Source organism: Martes martes (assembly GCF_963455335.1).
Source record: "Martes martes genome assembly, chromosome: 4".
Taxonomy (NCBI): domain Eukaryota; kingdom Metazoa; phylum Chordata; class Mammalia; order Carnivora; family Mustelidae; genus Martes; species Martes martes.
The window spans coordinates 109,839,914-109,857,967 of NC_137891.1; the positions used below are offsets into that span (position 1 = coordinate 109,839,914).

An 18,054-nucleotide genomic window follows, 5' to 3' on the forward strand; every position below is an offset into this window, starting at 1 on the left:
TTTCAAAAGATTTCCTTCCAGAAACCTTTCATGGTAGATAAAAGTCATTTTTAAAACCTGTTCCCCATAAAAACGCTCTCCGAGAACAGGTAGATTATATTCCATATTAAACCAGTTGAGTCACAAAGAAAACTAATCAAATGGAATTTATAATGGAAATAAAAACTGAATTTACTATAACCCAGTAACAGAAGGACTCATTTCTTCATTTTTGGATCACATTTCCTGAGAGAACATAATTACTCTTAATTTTTAAGAAGATAAACCTTTATTAGTTTGAAAGGTTTTCATGTTCATTAGGTAGATTAGAAAGTTTTAGAAAAGAAAGAAAAACATGAAATAGAAAATGTCTTATTGACCTAATTGAACATCTTCAAATGCCACTGAGGATTTGCTGGTGTTTTTTAACACCTGTGTAATAATGTTGCCCTTTAAATGTAACTGGTTAAATTTTCAAAGCTGTGTTCTGGGATTTTGCCATTTGATGTCCATTAATATCAATTGGAATATGTGGCCAAATCCCTGTGTACCACTTTGAAATTTTATCCCTTAGTGTTAATGATAGTCTTCTAACAGTGCAGTTAGAAATAAATTATTTATCTGCTTAGCTCAAATTTCCTTAACTCTCTAGGGTCAACTAAATAAGGAAAAAAAAAATAGGAATCCAAGTGTTTACCACTTCAAAGTAACATGTATATAAAGAAACCATCAGCTTAGTATGTATTGAACATATGTTATATTATGCAAATAGATATATGTCAATCTAAAAGATTTATTTAAATTACAGATGTCCTTTAAAATGCTTTTCTTTAACTTTTATTCTTACTCAGATTTCTTTTTAGTACAGCTAAAGATTTGTACATATAAATGTGTATGTGGGTGTCAGTGTGGGTGTACATTCTTGTTATGCATTCTTCTGTCTTTTACCTTCTCTACCTTATCAGATAGACGAAGAAGTCACGGATAAACACTTTGAAGTAGAAATAGGATCTTGATGTTCAATTTCTAATTCACCCTAACTTACTGCCTTGTATTTCAGTGTCCATTACGGAATTCTGAAGTGTCAGCCTTGAACATTCTTGACTAAGAAACATTAATATCTAGAGGAAGATTTTAAGGTGTGGGAGCAAGAGGAACAGATATTTCCACAAACATTTTTGGTGTTAAATACAAAAGCCTGAGTTACACATAAATTTAATATCATCTGAATTTGGATATGAACAAGATAAAAAGAAATCCACTAATTTTAAGGAAGATTCTTTGTACTTCCTCAGAGTGAGTCCTCCCATAAATACATATTGATAATGCTGTTCTTGAAGACGCTTGTGGTGGTAGAGGTAATGATTAAAGTACTCACCACATGAGGCTGATTTTACCAGTTGCTTATTTGTGTTTTTGAGGCAATGTCAAGTTCTTGCACAAATAGAACTATTTTTAGTTCAGAAAATACCTTTAAAGAACAATGACTTATAAATCTGCACCAGAAATACCAAATTATATTCCAGTGTGATGAAAGCATTAATTTACTTCAGGATATGTTAACCCTTGAGAGTTGAAAGCATCTTTAATACAATATAATCATTTTAAAAATAACCCCCAAATGTTCTGTCCATCTACGAAGTTTTCATTATGATTAGGGAATAATATATTTGTAATGCCTGGTTGAGTGAAGTATAAAAATTAAGCACATACTCTTTAATTACTGAATTCGAGTAAATTGTCCTTACCTTGGTGGAAACCTAATGTATGAAAAATTCGATTAGGCTCACTATATTTCATCAAATTGCAAGTAATGCATGTAAAAAGCAATATGGAATCTGTAAGTTCATCAGCACCTTGCTTGTTTTCACAGTATCTCTATTCACACCAGCTGCTTTATAGTTAGTGGAAACATAACAGAGCTGTATGTCTATTTATGCACTGTATGTGATTGTTTTTCTTTTACAAAATCTGCTGTTCCTTGTTCTTTTTAAAACAGATGCTTGAGCTTTCCATATAATCTTTTACACATTACTGTATATCAAATTGTATTATGTATGTATTTTATGCAGGAGTTCTGAAGTTGCTATATCCACTTGCATAACACGTTTGCTTGCAATAATAGCATCAAAATTCTTTAAATACACATCCATTTACAAATTAACATACTTTAAAACATGGCAATGTATATGTATCACACACACGCACACACACACACACACACACACACACACACATATCTTAAGTAACAATAAAGAAAATTGACTTTTGTCTAGTATAGCACACCATTGCATATAATGATTATAAGGCAGTATGCTTAAATGGTCAATATGCTAACCATTGATTATTCTCATTTTCTGTAGGCACAGCAATCAGACCTATTGCTTTGAGAGCTGTGACCTCTATTGCTCGTGCTTTGCCTGGATTTCCCATTTTGGCCACTGGTGGAATTGACTCAGCTGAAAGTGGTCTTCAGTTTCTCCACAGCGGAGCCTCGGTCCTCCAGGTAGTACCTGTCTTTTCCCCTTCAAAAAGCCCCATCTAATACATCTAGTGCAAATTATGTGACAACAAATATATTCTTGTAGGGTCTCCTGAGAAAGAAACAGTGTGGGATTAAAATGGCAGCTCTCATTAAGTTCCTATTATGAGTCAAGAACACACTTGAGGTTTATTTCCTGTCCTAGTTAGGGCTTGCAAGCCCTCTATCTTGTAAAAATATATTTGCTTACCTCCCTGTTTCCAAAAGAAATGAAATTAGATAACAAAATGCATACTGTAGAACTGGGGAGAAGAACAAATACATGAAGACATCTGGGTAAAAGTAAAATATTGTTTGAAAAATAAAATGAAGTCATGGGTAAGGCCAGTATACAAAACCTATGCCGTAAGGTACTGGAGGGATTACGAAATTTGACTCTGAACTTCCTGGCAGTCAAAGCAAGGAAATTATTGGTTTCATAGCTTTTGAAATATAAATATAAATTGATTATTCAACTTCTTGTGATACAGAGCTGAGAGATATTCTTCCATTACTGTCATAAAGGGATACTTTGAGATGTAGTACATTATACTCTTAATAGCATTCCTACCAATAATCTTTACTTATTACTTATATACTTGCTCGTTGTTATGTTGCTCAGCAAAGGCCCAGTACATCGCCTTGGCACATTATAGCATAAACATTTCTCTGAGGCCAGATATGCAGATTTGGATGGTCTGACTTGACCCAGGGATAAACTTTTACATGTGATGACTAGACTGTTACCTCCAAATGGAATATTTCAATGAAAATTATCATAACTAAAATTTAAAACTCAGTTAATGGGCTCAACAGCAGAATGAAGAAAACAGAAGGAAGAATCAGTGAAATAGAAGACAGAGCAATAGGAATTAACCAGTCTGAACAACACAGAGGAAAAAGACTGAAAAAATGAGCAGAGCCTCAGAGAACTGTGAGACTATAACAAAAGTTCAAACATTCAGAGGAGAGGTCACAGAAGGAGAAGATGACAAAGAAATAATGTTTGAAAACTAACCAACTTTTTTGCAAAAGAGCAAAATCCTATAGATTTAAGAAGTTGAATGAACCTCAAATATGATTATATCTAAAGAAATCCATACTGGGGCACCCAATTGACTTAGTTGGTTAAACTTCTGCCTTCAGCTCAGGTCATGATACTAGGGGCCTGAGATTGAGCCCCACGTGGGGCTCCCCGCTCAGTGGGGAGACTGCTTCTCCCTTTCCCTCTGCCTGCCACTCCCCCTGCTTGTGCTCTCTCTCTCTTACTTTCTTTCTCTCCATCAAAAATGTAAATAAAATCTTAAAAAAAAAGAAAGAAAGAAATCCATACCAAAACACATCATAGTCAAACTTCTGAAAACTAAAGATAAATAAGGACCTTGGAAGCAAGAAAAAAGAAACACACACACACACACATACACACACACACACACACTTTACCTGGAGGGAGCAAACAGTTTTAATGGAAATAGATTTCTCACCAGAAAGTGTAAAAGTCAAGGAAGTGGGACAATATTTTTCAATTGTTGAAGGAAAAGAACTATCAACCCAGAATCCTGTATCCTTCAGGAATGAAGGAGAAAGCAACACATTCTTGACAGAAGAAAAGCTAGAAGAATTTGTTGCCAGGATACCAGAACTAAAAGAATGGCTAAAAGAAGTTCCTTAGAAAGGAAATGTTAAAGAAAGTATCTTGAGACATCAGGAAGGAAGGAATAAAGAACAAGGAACAACAACTTCAAGAAAAATCTGAGGATAAGTCTAGGCTTGAATATCATCTGAATTTACATTCACAAACAAGGAGAAATGTAGGGACTAGAAGGATATGAGTGGGTTGTGAGTAGGTCCCAGAAAAGATGCTTGCTCATTTCCCAACATGTGATTTTTGGCAGGTCACACATGGGGGTAAAGATTGTTAAGACTAACAAGTGTTGCTTTTAGCTGCTGCTTCAGATAGTCTTTACACACCTACCTGAGAGTGAAATAGTTTTATCATGCTTCACTTTATTGCACTTTATAGATATTGCATTTTTTACAAATTGAAGGTTTGTGAGGGTGCTTGGGTGACTCATTGGGTTAAGTGTCTGACTTCAGCTCAGGTCATGATACCAGGGTCCTAGGATTGAGCCCCACGTTGGGCTCCTTGCTCAGTGGAAAATCTGCTTCTCCCTCTGCTCCTTCCCCTGCTTGTCCATTTTCTCTCTTTCTCTCACTCTCTCTCAAATGAATAAGTAAAATCTTTAAAAAACAACAGCAACAGCAATGAATTGAAGGTTTGTGGCAACCCTGCCTCAGTCCACTGTCACCATTTTTCCAAAAACATTTGCTCACTCTGTGTCTTTGTGGCACATTTTGGTAATTCTCGCAGTATTTCATAATTTAAAAATTATTATATCTGTTATGATGACCTAGGATCAGTAATTATAACTTACTAAAAGCTTAGGTTATGATTAGCATTTATTAGTAATAAACTTTATAAATTAAAGTATGTACTTTTTTAGACATAATGCTATTGCACACTTAATACAGTATAGTATAAACACAACTTTTGTATGCACTGAGAAACCAAAAACATTCATTTGACTTACTTTAATGCATTATTTGCATTATCGTGGTGGTCTGGAACCGAATCCACAATATCTTTGAGGTTTGCCTGTGCTTTGATGGACATTTCTTGAGGCTTGGAAGATGAAAGGAATATAGCCAGTCACATGACTAGTGCTGGAGCTGGAGCTCAGACAGCAGGTTTCACAACTGTGAAGCCAGTGCTCTTCCAGTGGCTCATGTTGCCTGTCCCCTCCTAGAACCTCTAAGGTGAGAATATCAGCAATAGGTAGATCTTCCCTACCTACTCAAGGCTTACATATTCAGGCTACAGCTTCTTCCTTAGAGAAAGGGTGCCAAGAAGAGAAGAAATGTGAAAACATAAAAAATAAGTCGACATGCGTTCCGAGAAGAGGTGTACTTGGTGTGTGGACCATAGTATGTGAATATATGTAGAATACCATGTGTCCTTATAGAAATGTCTATGTGTGGTTAAAACAATCATTCATGTTGTGGTTTCTGCTTAGCCCCATTTTGGATCAAGAAGTAGAGAATCACTCAAAGTTCCTTAAGAAAATGTAGTCAGTTGTGTTCTCTGAATCAGGGGACCCTGGAACTAGAACTTTAAGAACCAGTGGGGCAGTTCTCAGGAGAAATCTCCTCCATCTCTCTTTTATGGTCCATGTGATTTCTCCCTCAGAGGAATCTATAGTTCCATTCACTCCTTCTCTCTCCATAGCTTCCTCCTTGCTTCTGCCTCCTCTGAACATCTGCCTGCCACATGACACCTGGGCCCCCTCTACATGGTGGTTTTCAGCTCCAACTTCCAAGTGAAATGCCTCATTAGCTTAACATCTCTTAGCTCAGATTTCAAAAGAGGAAATTTGTTTTGCTCAATTATCTTTTCATGCCAGGCCCCATCTTAAAACACTAGTCATCCAGTGTATTGACTGCTTGGTAGATAGCAGAAACACACTAAGTATTTGTTGAATGAATTTGTTAAATGAATGTGTTGGAGTTGAGCTTTTTTTTTTTTTTTTTAACCTGATCGTGAAGAGGAGATGAAAGGGTTAATGTGGTCTAGGTGGTGGTTGCCAAAGGACTTGCCCTTCTGTTCCAGCTAGGAACTGCAGGGAGGCTTTCCAGCTATGTAAGATACTGGTTCCCAAATGATTTGGTTAAAAATGTGAAGTTCCACACATAGGCTTCTACTGGTAGAAGATTACAGATTATGTATCAATTCCACACCATTAGCTTGAGTCGGAGTTTTATTTAGCCGGAACATATTTTTAAACCAATTTTAGCTGAAGTCTGAACTGAACTAAAATCAGTATTAAGATACACTTAGGATGGTTATGAGAGGGGAAAACCCTTGAATTTAGAATTCTGGCTTCCCATTTAAATGAGGTGGAGAATGTGCAGTATTTCTGTGTCTCTTCCATAGTAACTGAATTTCATCCCATTCTGCTCCCTTGGACTTTCTAGTCCTGGGTTAATCTAACCTTTCATTTTCTATGCTTCTGGGCTGCTGAATATTATTAGAGAAATTCAGGTAACTCCGCCAATTGGATTTACTGCAAATTCACAGTGTTTAATGTCAGCTGGGCCTTGGGTGCTAGTCAGCATCTGTTTTTATTTATCTTTAAAAAAAAGAAAATCCACATCAGATTCTCCCCAGCAGTTAGTTCATATTTTTTTCATATACCTCAAGGTAGATTACCCTCCATCATCACCCTCTGTTTCTCTGATACCATTTGTTTTCTGGCTTTTATCACCCAATTCTATACCCTTCTCTGGTTCTATAATATTTCTCTTGAAGAGCTCATCCACTTGTATATCTTTGGGTGGAGTACTGTCAAATCTACCTTTCCAGTTATTTCCAATCAGAAGTAAAGTACATACTGACAAAATGCATTTTTGCAAGATGTGATCAGACAAATGAAATGTATTTAAGTATCAGGGTGGTGCTGATACATTGGGGTGTAGAAAGAGAAGTAGTGGGTACAGAAATAGTGACATAAATATTTTGATCCTGATCTTCTTGATACACATACATAGACTACGTAAATAGGTGAGTTCACTCTTGGAATAAGGATTTAGTCAGTAATTTCAAATGCCATTTTAAATGAATTCAACAGTTATGACCTTCTATGTGACTTTAGAAAAAGTACTGACATTTCAAAATGGAAAGCTAAAATATTTTCATAGTTGGATAAGTGCAATAGAACATGCCTTTCTTGTTAATCATAATGCATCACAGAGAATCATACATATATTTGTTCATTCAAAAAATGTTTATTGAGGACCTACTACATGCCTGGCATTGTTCTAGGAATTTGGAATTCTTCTGGGAATAGAACAGGCAAAAGTCCATTCATTACCTCTGGGGCTTACATTTTAGTGAGGGAAGAAACATAATATATAATAAATATGAACTGTAAGTATATTTGGTATGTAAGATGGTAAGTGCTATGAAAAAAAAAGAGGCCTTATTGAAAAGGTAGCACTTATATGAATAATTGGGGATGGTGAATCAGGGAAGGAAAATACTTATGTCGTAGCATCACTTACTTAAATTTTTAATTGAGAGCTACCTGAAATATAAAAATTACAAAATATTGGAGATCACCTTGCAGTTTATAGATAGAAATGCCTTTTAGGGTTTCAGGTTGCATTTAATGGGTAATTTTTGAAGTCTTCTTGCCATTTCTAGGAATGTATCGTTTCTCAGTGGCACTGTTTATTTCTATTATCTTATTCTGTAACTGGCTTTGACAAGGATGTTAACATTTCAGTGCTGAAACATCCAATAACTCTCCCTTCAAAATGCTTCAGTGGATGTTGAAAAGAAAAACTAAGAAATTAGTTAGAGAGTAATTTTGGTTCCAGATCATTTCCCTAGTACATTTTTGGAGTGAAAATGACTATTACAACAGAACCAGATATAATACTGTGGCCAAGAAATAAGGTTCAAAACCAATTATAGGTTTGTGTTCTTGGGTAACTGCTCTTACAACTTTGTCAGTCAACTAAACTGACTTCTAATTTATTTATGCAAACTCCAGTGTATTTGAAATATGATTTTTCTTCTTACTTGATAGGCTTTCATTAGTTAGAATATGAAATTTAGAGCTCTAAAAAGGACAGATGAAAATTATTAGTAAATTTCAACTACTGAAATTTATAAATACCTCCTTGTTAAATTATGTTCTCAAACTCTTCGTGAACTCTTGAGGTCTTAAAATCTTTTGGGGGTTACTCTGAGGAAAAGAAGTTGACTTCTGGCTGCCAGTTGTTTATTCATGAAGAGGATAGTAAATAAATAACTTGTATAATTGCCCTTTAACATAGCTTGAAGAGAGGACTTTAATAAATTAAAACTGGTTTTTTTTGGTTGTTATTTTTTTTTTACAGTTAGTTTTAGTTTTTTTTTTAGCCCCAGACCTACCTTCCTGGTGAGCCCAAATCTCTTTCCTCTGATTTAAGTACTAGATTGAAGTTTCTGCTAATGAAAAAACTACGTAGAGATTTCTGTTGCAAACAAACCCCAGACTGAGTCAGTTGCTTTTAGGGAAAGGTTTCATCACAAAATGTTCAATCTCCTCTATTGGATATAGACAGAGAATATAAAGACGACATACCTTTTTTTTTTTTTTTTTCCCCACTGAATGACTCTGGGTTTCTGTAGTTTAATTTAATGATATTGCCATTACAATTTAATCTGTTAAGGACTTTGATTCAGGACATCAGAAATTATAGAAAGCCATCAGTTCATTCATGTACAATTATGACCTGTGCCTTCACTGAGATTGTACAGGTGGGTATTCTTAATTCCATTTCTTTTGTTGGGGTTTGTCACTGAACTTAATAGAAAATCCTGAAATACAACAGGAAGAGGGAGCTCAGTGGGCATTTACTGTGAAGAGTCACGGTCATGTGATAGACACTCACTAAACATGGATGACCAAATCAATCCTTAACAATAATCAAGCTGCTCTAATGGAACTAGTCCAAGATAAATTTTTTTATATGGAATTTTTAATGTGACCAGGTGATGTATTATTTTACTAAAACTAGGGAAAAAGAAGTAATTGAAGCAGATAATGACACTGTTTCCTCATGAGAGCAGATGCATTACCGACATTTTCTTGTGGTCATAACACCCAGGAAGACTTTGGTGCTTCAGCTCTATTGATGGGGGGTCTTGAGGTGATAAAAATTTAGCACACTATACTCTTAATTTTTATTGGGTAGGTAGGTGGGCAAGAGTTATTCAATGATTTCCTATTTTTTTCTTCCACCTTCATTCACTTTAAAGTCAGGCTGTGATATGTGAAGGAAGAATAGTTGATGCCATTCAAAGTTATTTTAAATGGCATTGGAACTGTTTCACATATTAGAAAAATAGACATATTTTTCTTTCCACTATGCAGTTTCTTGTTTCCTAGCTTTAATGAGTGTTTCCTGTGCAATTTTAAGAACAATATGCAAGTAGATATTTTAAAAAATAGAAACTCTATATCCTCAGAGTAATATATAAGAAAAAATATGCTCTTAGTATCCCTTCAGTGAAATTCCAATTACCGTGTCAATTATTACATTAATTTAAATTACTTTAATGGATGGTTACTTTTAATGGAAGAGGTTTTAGTTTTTGAAAAGCATCCTGATTTCAGTGCAACAATGTTGTTTATAAGCAAATAAAGGAAATTAAATGGAAAACTGTTAGGCCTTTGAATGATTACACACTCTCCACTGGATAGAAAGATTAATATCTGAATTCAAAGAAAATTAATTGAAATTAATCTAGTTTTTTTGAAAGACAGTTTTACCATAAGAAAAAGTAACAGTAACACACAGTGACTGTTTTTTTTTTTTTTTAAGATTTTATTTATTTATTTGACAGACAGATCACAAGTAGGCAGAGAGAGGCAGGCAGAGAGAGAAGGGAGGAAGCAGGCTCCCTGCTGAGCAGAGAGCCCGATGCGGGGCTCGATCCCAGGACGCTGGGATCATGACCTGAGCCGAAGGCAGAGGCTTTAACCCACAGAGCCACCCAGGCGCCCACACAGTGACTGTTTTTTGTGAGAAAATAACCATGTGTTAGCCAAGATGTTTGCAGATATAGCCATATGAAATTTCTGATCTTGTGTAAACTTCTTTGGCTAAAGTTTTTTTCCTGACTGACTAGATCCTTTATGTTGTCTGCTCCCTTATGCATTGTATGCGAAGATATAGTAAACTACTAGTTACATTTCTTCGTCAAAAAAACCTTCATATTCCTGACCAAAGTTTTAAACTGCTATTTATCCTTTTGTCAGTTTTTTTTAAAAATCCCAGTTGTATAGATATTCTTAGGTTACATATTATTTTCCAAACGTTATGTTTTCTTTGTTCCTTTTCTTTCAACCTTTCAAATTTATCAGTATCATTTGAAATGAGTTGTGATTAGACATAACTGATTTTTTTTTTTTTTTTTTTTTTTTTTTTTTTTTTTTTTTTTTTTTTTTTTTTTTAATTTGTCAGAGAGAGTGAGCACAGGCAGAGAGAGAGGCAGGCAGAGGCAGAGGGAGAAGCAGGCTCCCTGCCGAGCAAGGAGCCCGATGTGGGACTCGATCCCAGGACCCTGGGATCATGACCTGAGCCGAAGGCAGCCGCTTAACCAACTGAGCCACCCAGGCGTCCCGCATAACTGATTTTTTAATAACCATCCCATAGCTTGTCCATCCAGATGACTGTTAGAAATAGTCATTTTGGAAGGTAATGTATTTTGAATACCATTGGTAACTACTCTTCATACTTTGAGAGTGGATTTGATTTCCTGTAGACAAAACTAAAGAGAGCCAAGTTGAGTGAACAAAGTTGGCTTTTGAATTGAGATATACAAAGTCATGTGTCTCTTTTTCTGGCAATTAATAAACAGTTCAAAAAGAGGTGTTACAAAATTCTGAGCAATGCCAACATCTCCCAAGGTGATTATTTTGAAAAAGCCACACTCACTGGGATATATATTATTGTATATTTGTTAAAAAATCTACTTCAATATTGTATAGACTCTCTACTAAGTTAGGGTTCAGAATTCAGACTGTATAAAGATTTAGAAAGATCTATGCTATAGCAAGTTTATGGTAAAGAATATTAATGATGTAATGAATATTACCTTCTGTTTTTGAAAAAGTCCTTTCCAATTATTAATTCATTTGACTCTTACAAAGCTATAGGCCTACCAGTAAGCATTTTAAACCTCATTTGACACATTTGCAAGTTGGCAATTTCCTTGAGTTTATTTCATCGATTGGCTAACCCAGTAGGATTAGAAACCATGTTTCCTGATTTCTGCTCCATGATTTGTCTCTGCATCCCCTACCATCCATGTTACTGTGCTTAAGAAACATGCTAGCAGACGGGCCCCTGGGTGGCTCAGTTGGTTAAGCATCTGCCTTTGGCTCAGGTCATGATCCCGGGGTCCTGGGATGGAGCCCCGCATCGGACTCGATGTGGGAAGTCTGTTTCTTCCTCTGACCTCTCCCCTCTCATGCTCTCTCTCTTTCTCTCAAATAAATAAGATAAAATAAATCTTAAAAAAAAAAGAAAGAAAGAAAGAAAAAAAGAAACATGCTAGCAGAATAAAAGAGAAATTCATCATAAAGATGTGAATGCTCACTCTGTCCTTGACTTATTAGCAGATGATTCATTCTCAATTCTTATACTACACCTGTGCAGAGTTTACCCCAATCTTAAATTTTACAGGTGAACTCCTTGTTCTTTGTTAAATAATTGTTTTCATCATGATAAGTGTAGTCTTTAATCCCCATCACCCATTTCACTCACCCGCCCCCCACGCCCCCTCTGATAACCATAAGTTTGTTCTCTGTAGTTAAAAGTCTGTTTTTTGGTTTGTCTTTCTCTCTTTTTCCTTTGCTCACTTGTTTTGTTTCTTAAATTCCACATGTGAGTGAAATCATATGGCATTTGTCTTTCTCTGACTGACATTTTGCTTAACATTATACTCTCTAGTTCTATCGATGTGTTGCAGATGGCCAGATTTCATTCTTTTAATGGCTGAATAATATCCCATTGTATGTATATACCACTTCCTAATCCATTCATCTCTTGATGGACACTTGGGCTGCTTCCATAGTTTGGTTATTATAAAAAATGCTGCAATAAACAAAGGGATGCATGTATCCCTTTGAATTAGTGTTTTTTGTATTTTGGGGTAAATACCCAGTAGTGTAATTACTGGATCATAGAGTAGTTCCATTTTTAATTTTTTGAGGAATGACCGTACTGTTTTCCACAGTGGCTGCCCAGTTTGCATTCCCACCAACACTGCAAGAGGGTTCTTTTTTCTCCACATCCTTGCCAACATTTGTTTCTTATATTTTTGATTTTAGCAATTCTGATAGCTGTGAGGTGACATCTCACTGTAGTTTGTTTTTTATTTTAATTCCAGATAGTTAACATAAACTCTTATATTAGTTTCAGGTGTACAATATGGTGATTCAGAAATTCCATACTCTCTTTGTAGTTTTGATTTGCATTTCCCTGAAGATGAGTGATGTTGAACATCTTTTCATGGTCTGTTCTCCATCTCTATGTCTTCTTTGGAGAAATAGATGTTCATGTCTTCATGTTTTTGACTCGGTTATTTGTGTTTTTGGATTTTGAGTTGTATCAATTCTTTATATATTTTGAATACTAATGGATATGTCATTTGCAAATATCTTTTCCCTTCAGTAGGTTGTCTTTTAGTCTTATTGTTTTCTTCACTGTGTGGAAACTTTTTATTTTGATATAATCCCAATAGTTTATTTTTGCTTGCATTTCCCTTGCCTCAGGAGACATAGTTAGAAAAACGTTGCTATGACCAATGTCAGAGAAATTACTGCCAGTGTTCTGCTTAAGGATTTTTATAGTTTCAGGTCCCACATTTACTCTTTGCTAAATAATTTATCTTTGAATCCTTCAGAATCCTTTGAATTCTGATAAATTTCCACATGCTGAGCAAAGGACATTCTCAATTTTCTAAAGACTGGGAACCCAGGAGTTTCTGCATTCTGTTTGGGGAAAATCTAAAAATCCAAATTCTTAAGTAACATGAAATATGGAGGCAGAGTAACTTACAAAGTAGATTCAGCACAAGCAAATGATATATGCATGACTGTATGCAATATTAGATGACAAAGTTGATTAATGACAAATATAAGAGTAATCCTAGGGTGTAGAAATGTAATTATGCACTTAAAATGGGGATGACCATGGAAGAGAGAAAAATTTGTGGAAAAATTATAGAGGGGTTTACTTAACAATAAGTTCCACACAAACAGCACAGTGATATAGCTTCCTCTCAAAAGCTTATACGACCTTAGTTGCATCTGAAATAGGATATCTAGACTAGAAAAAGGTAAATGATGTCCCCATAGTACTCTCTTCAGATGACATCTTCATTCATCACATGGTTTTTGCCAGGCATGGTTTTAGCCATGAAAAAACAAGGATGTTCTCAAACAACGGAGAATGCTCTCAGCAACCTCACATGCTATAACCTTCTTCCAAGGGTGTTAAGATAATCAAGTCCGGGGGTGCCTGGGTGGCTCAGTGGGTTAAAGCCTCTGCCTTAGGCTCAGGTCATGATCCCAGGGTCCTGGGATAGAGCCCCGCATTGGGCTCTCTGCTCAGCAGGGAGCCTGCTTCCTCCTCTCTCTGCCTGCCTCTGCCTGCTTGTGATCTCTGTCTGCCAAATAAATAAATAAAATCTTAAAAAAAAAAAAAGAAAAGATAATCAAAAGTCTGGGGGAACAGTGTCCTCCTGGCAAAAGGAAGAGCAAGAACATACATACAAAGTTTGTATGGTGCTAGGGTGAGAGCAGTCTTGCCCTGTTTCAGGACTGGCAAGGGGCACAGGATGGTAGGAGATAAAGGTGCATAGGCTGTGGTGGATCCATAGGGCACTGTAGGCCATGATATTTAGATGCTCTTTTATGTTTAATGGAAAACTATTGAAGAGTGACAGTCTTTATGATCCCACAGGCTGACACCACACCCCTTTTCCCTCTATCTCCTCAGATCCAGGAGCAAATAAATGCCCAATGGGCCCTTTCCACTTTGTACTTCCATGGTATTTTGTTCACTTCTTAAGGAATGGTTTTTATCCTCCCAAGATTTCAGTTCCCTCTTCTTCTAAGAATACTGGCAGCCTCTTTTATCCTTGGTTAGTTGCCTTGCAGGTAGTTTTTTTGATTATTCCCAAGGACAGTGGTCCCCAAAATGTGACTTTATCAATACAAACCAATCGCTTCTAAAGGAGACTTATCTCAGAGTTCCTGTTTTGTTAATGGTAGAACATCATCATCAACTTTCTACACAAAAAGACTATTAAATATTAATCCAAAAATCAGACCAACACAAATCCATTTCTAGAAATGTTCAGTTTTGTCATATACTTCATATGTATGAATTTTTTCCACAAGGATTCAGATTAGAATCGATTGTCTGTGCCATTCTAAGTTTTCTCTTGCAAGAAAAGAATGAAAATCCAGGCCACGAAAAGACATTTCACAGTTGATTCTTCATAAATACCTACCTCCCTACGAGTTTCTAATCATGACTTTCAATTTTGTACCCCACTATTTTGCTTTGTAGGTACTGTCCCCCTTCCTTATCACTTTTCTTAGTTTCATTTTTGAAATGACACTGAATTATTAGCTTATTATAATAATGATGTTCCTGAGTTATGGCCACTCTTCTTTTTAAATGACTCTGTCTGCCTTATACTTACTATCCTTATTTTAATGGGAACAAAACAGATTTAGATATTTTTCCAAGCTATTTTAAGACTGGTTCCTTTGAATTTTGAATACATTTTTATGTTTGGGATCGGCAGTTTTGTTTGTTTTTTATAATCGTAACAAACCAAACCTTAAAAACTTTTATCCTCCTGACACCTACATACATGTGTGTACAAGTTTCATGTAAATCTTATAGTAAGCTTCATGCTTGGTCATAATCCCCACAATATATTCACAGCAAACTAGGCTCCCTGGAGTTACTTTCTTCTGGAAAGATCCAGGCATCATTTTAATTGTAGTACATTCTGATTTTACTCTAGTTTTCCTTTTTTTTTTCCTCTCTCTTTTTCTTCCTGTTTAGATACTCCTGATTTTCTTCCTAGCTCATTTCTAGTGGAGAGATTTTGTGCTGATTTCTAACCATTTTCAAAGATTAGGAACTGTGAAGGTTAATTTATTTGCTTTCTGATCTTGATGTGGGATGTGTCTAAGGCTGTGATAGAGTAGAACTGAGAAGGGAGGGAGACCCTGCTAGAATTAGCTGCACCACAGAATGCCTGGGGCTCTGAACCACACCGGTAACTGATCTCTGAGAAGGACTTTAGAAAGGCTAGTGGTATCTCTTCTTACTAAGGTACAATGGAAGCTCACTAGTCTGCCCTATCATAGCCTAATTCACAGCTTTGGTTTTGTTGATCTTGCAACCTGAGGTTCTCAACTTCCTTGTTCTTACACTTTTATTTAATAAACCCTATTGTTGGTTCCTAGCATTTTTCAAAGACCTCAGTTCTTTCTAGTTTTGAATATTCTCAACAATATTGTGTGCCATTCTTATATATCCCGATGTGGTTGTATTGCCATGTATAGTGTAGTAGTTAAGAAGAGGAACTCTGAAATTCTGCCAGTCCTTTGCTCAACTGCCAGCCCCACCATTTAATGGCTCAATAAGTTTGAACTAATTATTTAATTTCTGTAAATTTTTGTGTATTCATCTATAAAATGGAAGTTATGATAGCTATCTCATTGTGTTGTTACAAGGAAGATGTGATATTTAATATGTTAAAGGGAATACCACAAATCAGAGTCCCAGTACTGGAGTGTCTCCTTCTTGCTCCAGCCTCCCTGGTTCAGCTACTTTCTCACCACCCATCAATGCCTGGCACATCAGGGAGACTTCAGCACCCTGGTACAGCTCTTAAGGTTCACTGTGAAATGAATATCAACTGTGATTGTATCTGTCTCTAATTATAAACTCCTAGAAAAAAAGAATAATATGATTATGTAATTTCAGTCAAGCAATTGACATTGATTAAGGGTTTTTTTGGTGCAGATGATAATGATTTACTGAAAAATAAAGAATAAGCAAACAATTTGAGTGCACATTTATGTTTGCAGTATTAATTGTGAGTCTTGATGCAAATAATGATTGTGAAAGAAATTATAGTAAAATATCTAAGTCCTTACAGGCCTAAAAACATTTTAGAAAGACTTTTGTTAGAAATCACAACTCTGTCTCTGTTTAGAAGTTTAGAAAATCAGTGATAAATTTAAGGTTTATGAGAAGTTGTAAAGGCAGTTACTGTCAGGAAATCTCTTTAGTTCAATGACTCCTACCTCCCAATTCAGAAACCAGCCTTAGGCCAGATGACCTGTCTAGCCTAGGAGCATAATCAAGTTTAACATTAAAAAACAAGCTTATGATTAGTTCCCACAGATAGAATTAATATCACTTAAGAGTTTGACACAACATGAGGAAAGATGAACTTTGTCAGAAATATTCTGTGCAGATAAATATTTACTGGATTGTTGCATCTTCCTTTCACACTTACACTCTTAAAAAAAAAAATCTTTAGGGGCACCTGGGTGGCACAGTCTATTAAGTGTCTGCGTTAGGCTCAGGTCATGATCTCAGGATCCTGGGAGCAAGCCCTGAGTTGTGCTCCCTGCTCAGTGGGGAGTCTGCTTCTCCCTTGCTGCCCCTCCCCCCACCTTGTGTGTGCCTGTGTGCATGTGCACTGCTCTTTCTCTCTCTCAAATAATGAATAAAATCTTTTAAAAAATCATCTCTGAAACAAGCTGTTTATTTATATGTGAAAAGTTTGTTCTAGGAAAGAAAATTTTACCATCATTGCTCCTGAAGAAAATGCTTTTAGGGGAAATTTTGAATGTTTTGTTGCAGACTACTCAACAAATTACTATTTCAGATAGAGGACCAAATGGTTCTCTGTTTTATCTAAGTGGAAAAAAATCATTCAAGAACTTGGCTCTCTAGAAATACGTATCTGTGCATCATGTATGTGTTTTATGGCATCAAAGTTATAGTTCAGTAGATTTCTAAAAGGCTTTTGAGACAGAGACATGAATTTTTACAGATTCTAATTACAAGTTAGAAGTCGTCTCACTGTGGGAAATTAAAAATGGAGATAATTAGGGAAAATTCCAGTTGAAAGAAAAATGCATTATGGAAAAAGCAATAAAAGCACAAAAAATAGGAAAGTAAAATCCCTTCTCAGTAGCTTCTATGATTCAATTGTAGATCAATAGTGTGTAGTTAATGCATTACCAGGAGAGCATTAATTTGCAATTACCACAGGTGATCTGATCCTCTGTGTTCTGTCCATTGACACAAATGACCTTTTGTTGAAAGAGATTCTGCAGTCATTATTTTAAATAGAGCAACAGAAAAGCAAAAGGAAAGTATAGGTCACTTTCAGGCATAAGTGTCTTACATTACACAGAGTGGAAACCTTTGTAGTGTAGCCCCAAAGAGTCACGTTATGGAGTATAATGAGCCTGAGCACAGATGTGTCTGTTTGCGTACAGGAGGGATATAAAATGCACTGTATGGTGGTGGGTAAATATGATTCAAGGCAAAGCTACAAATGCCCTGAACTAAGTATAAAATAAAGTAGACCTTTGATAAACTTCTACAATAAGGGAAGATTGAGAGACGTTGGTTCAATGAAATGGATGTTTTGTAATGCTTTGTTTCGATGCAAGCTGGGTCGCCTTGGAGGTGGAGATTCTGATGCCCCAACAATGACATATTCTTGAAAGAAAGCAGACCTTGGCTCTCTAGAGACCACATTCCAATCATAAACAGTGTGGCAGGAACCCCTGTGGCCCCATCCAGAGTCTGCTACACAAGCAGGGATATCAACCTCAGAATTGCCAGCTAGGTACAGGAAGCCTGACAGGACTGCATCTTACTGACAC

At 36.1% G+C, this 18,054-nt stretch overlaps 1 protein-coding gene across 1 annotated transcript in view; it reads left to right on the plus strand.

Moving 5' to 3' along the window:
• DPYD (dihydropyrimidine dehydrogenase) overlaps positions 1-18,054 on the plus strand; it is an 842,461-nt gene that overhangs the window by 686,118 nt on the left and 138,289 nt on the right. The window contains exon 19 of the mRNA XM_080800117.1: positions 2,343-2,485. Within this exon, the coding sequence (XP_080656243.1) occupies positions 2,343-2,485 (143 nt within the window). The remainder of the gene's footprint in view (positions 1-2,342; positions 2,486-18,054) is intronic.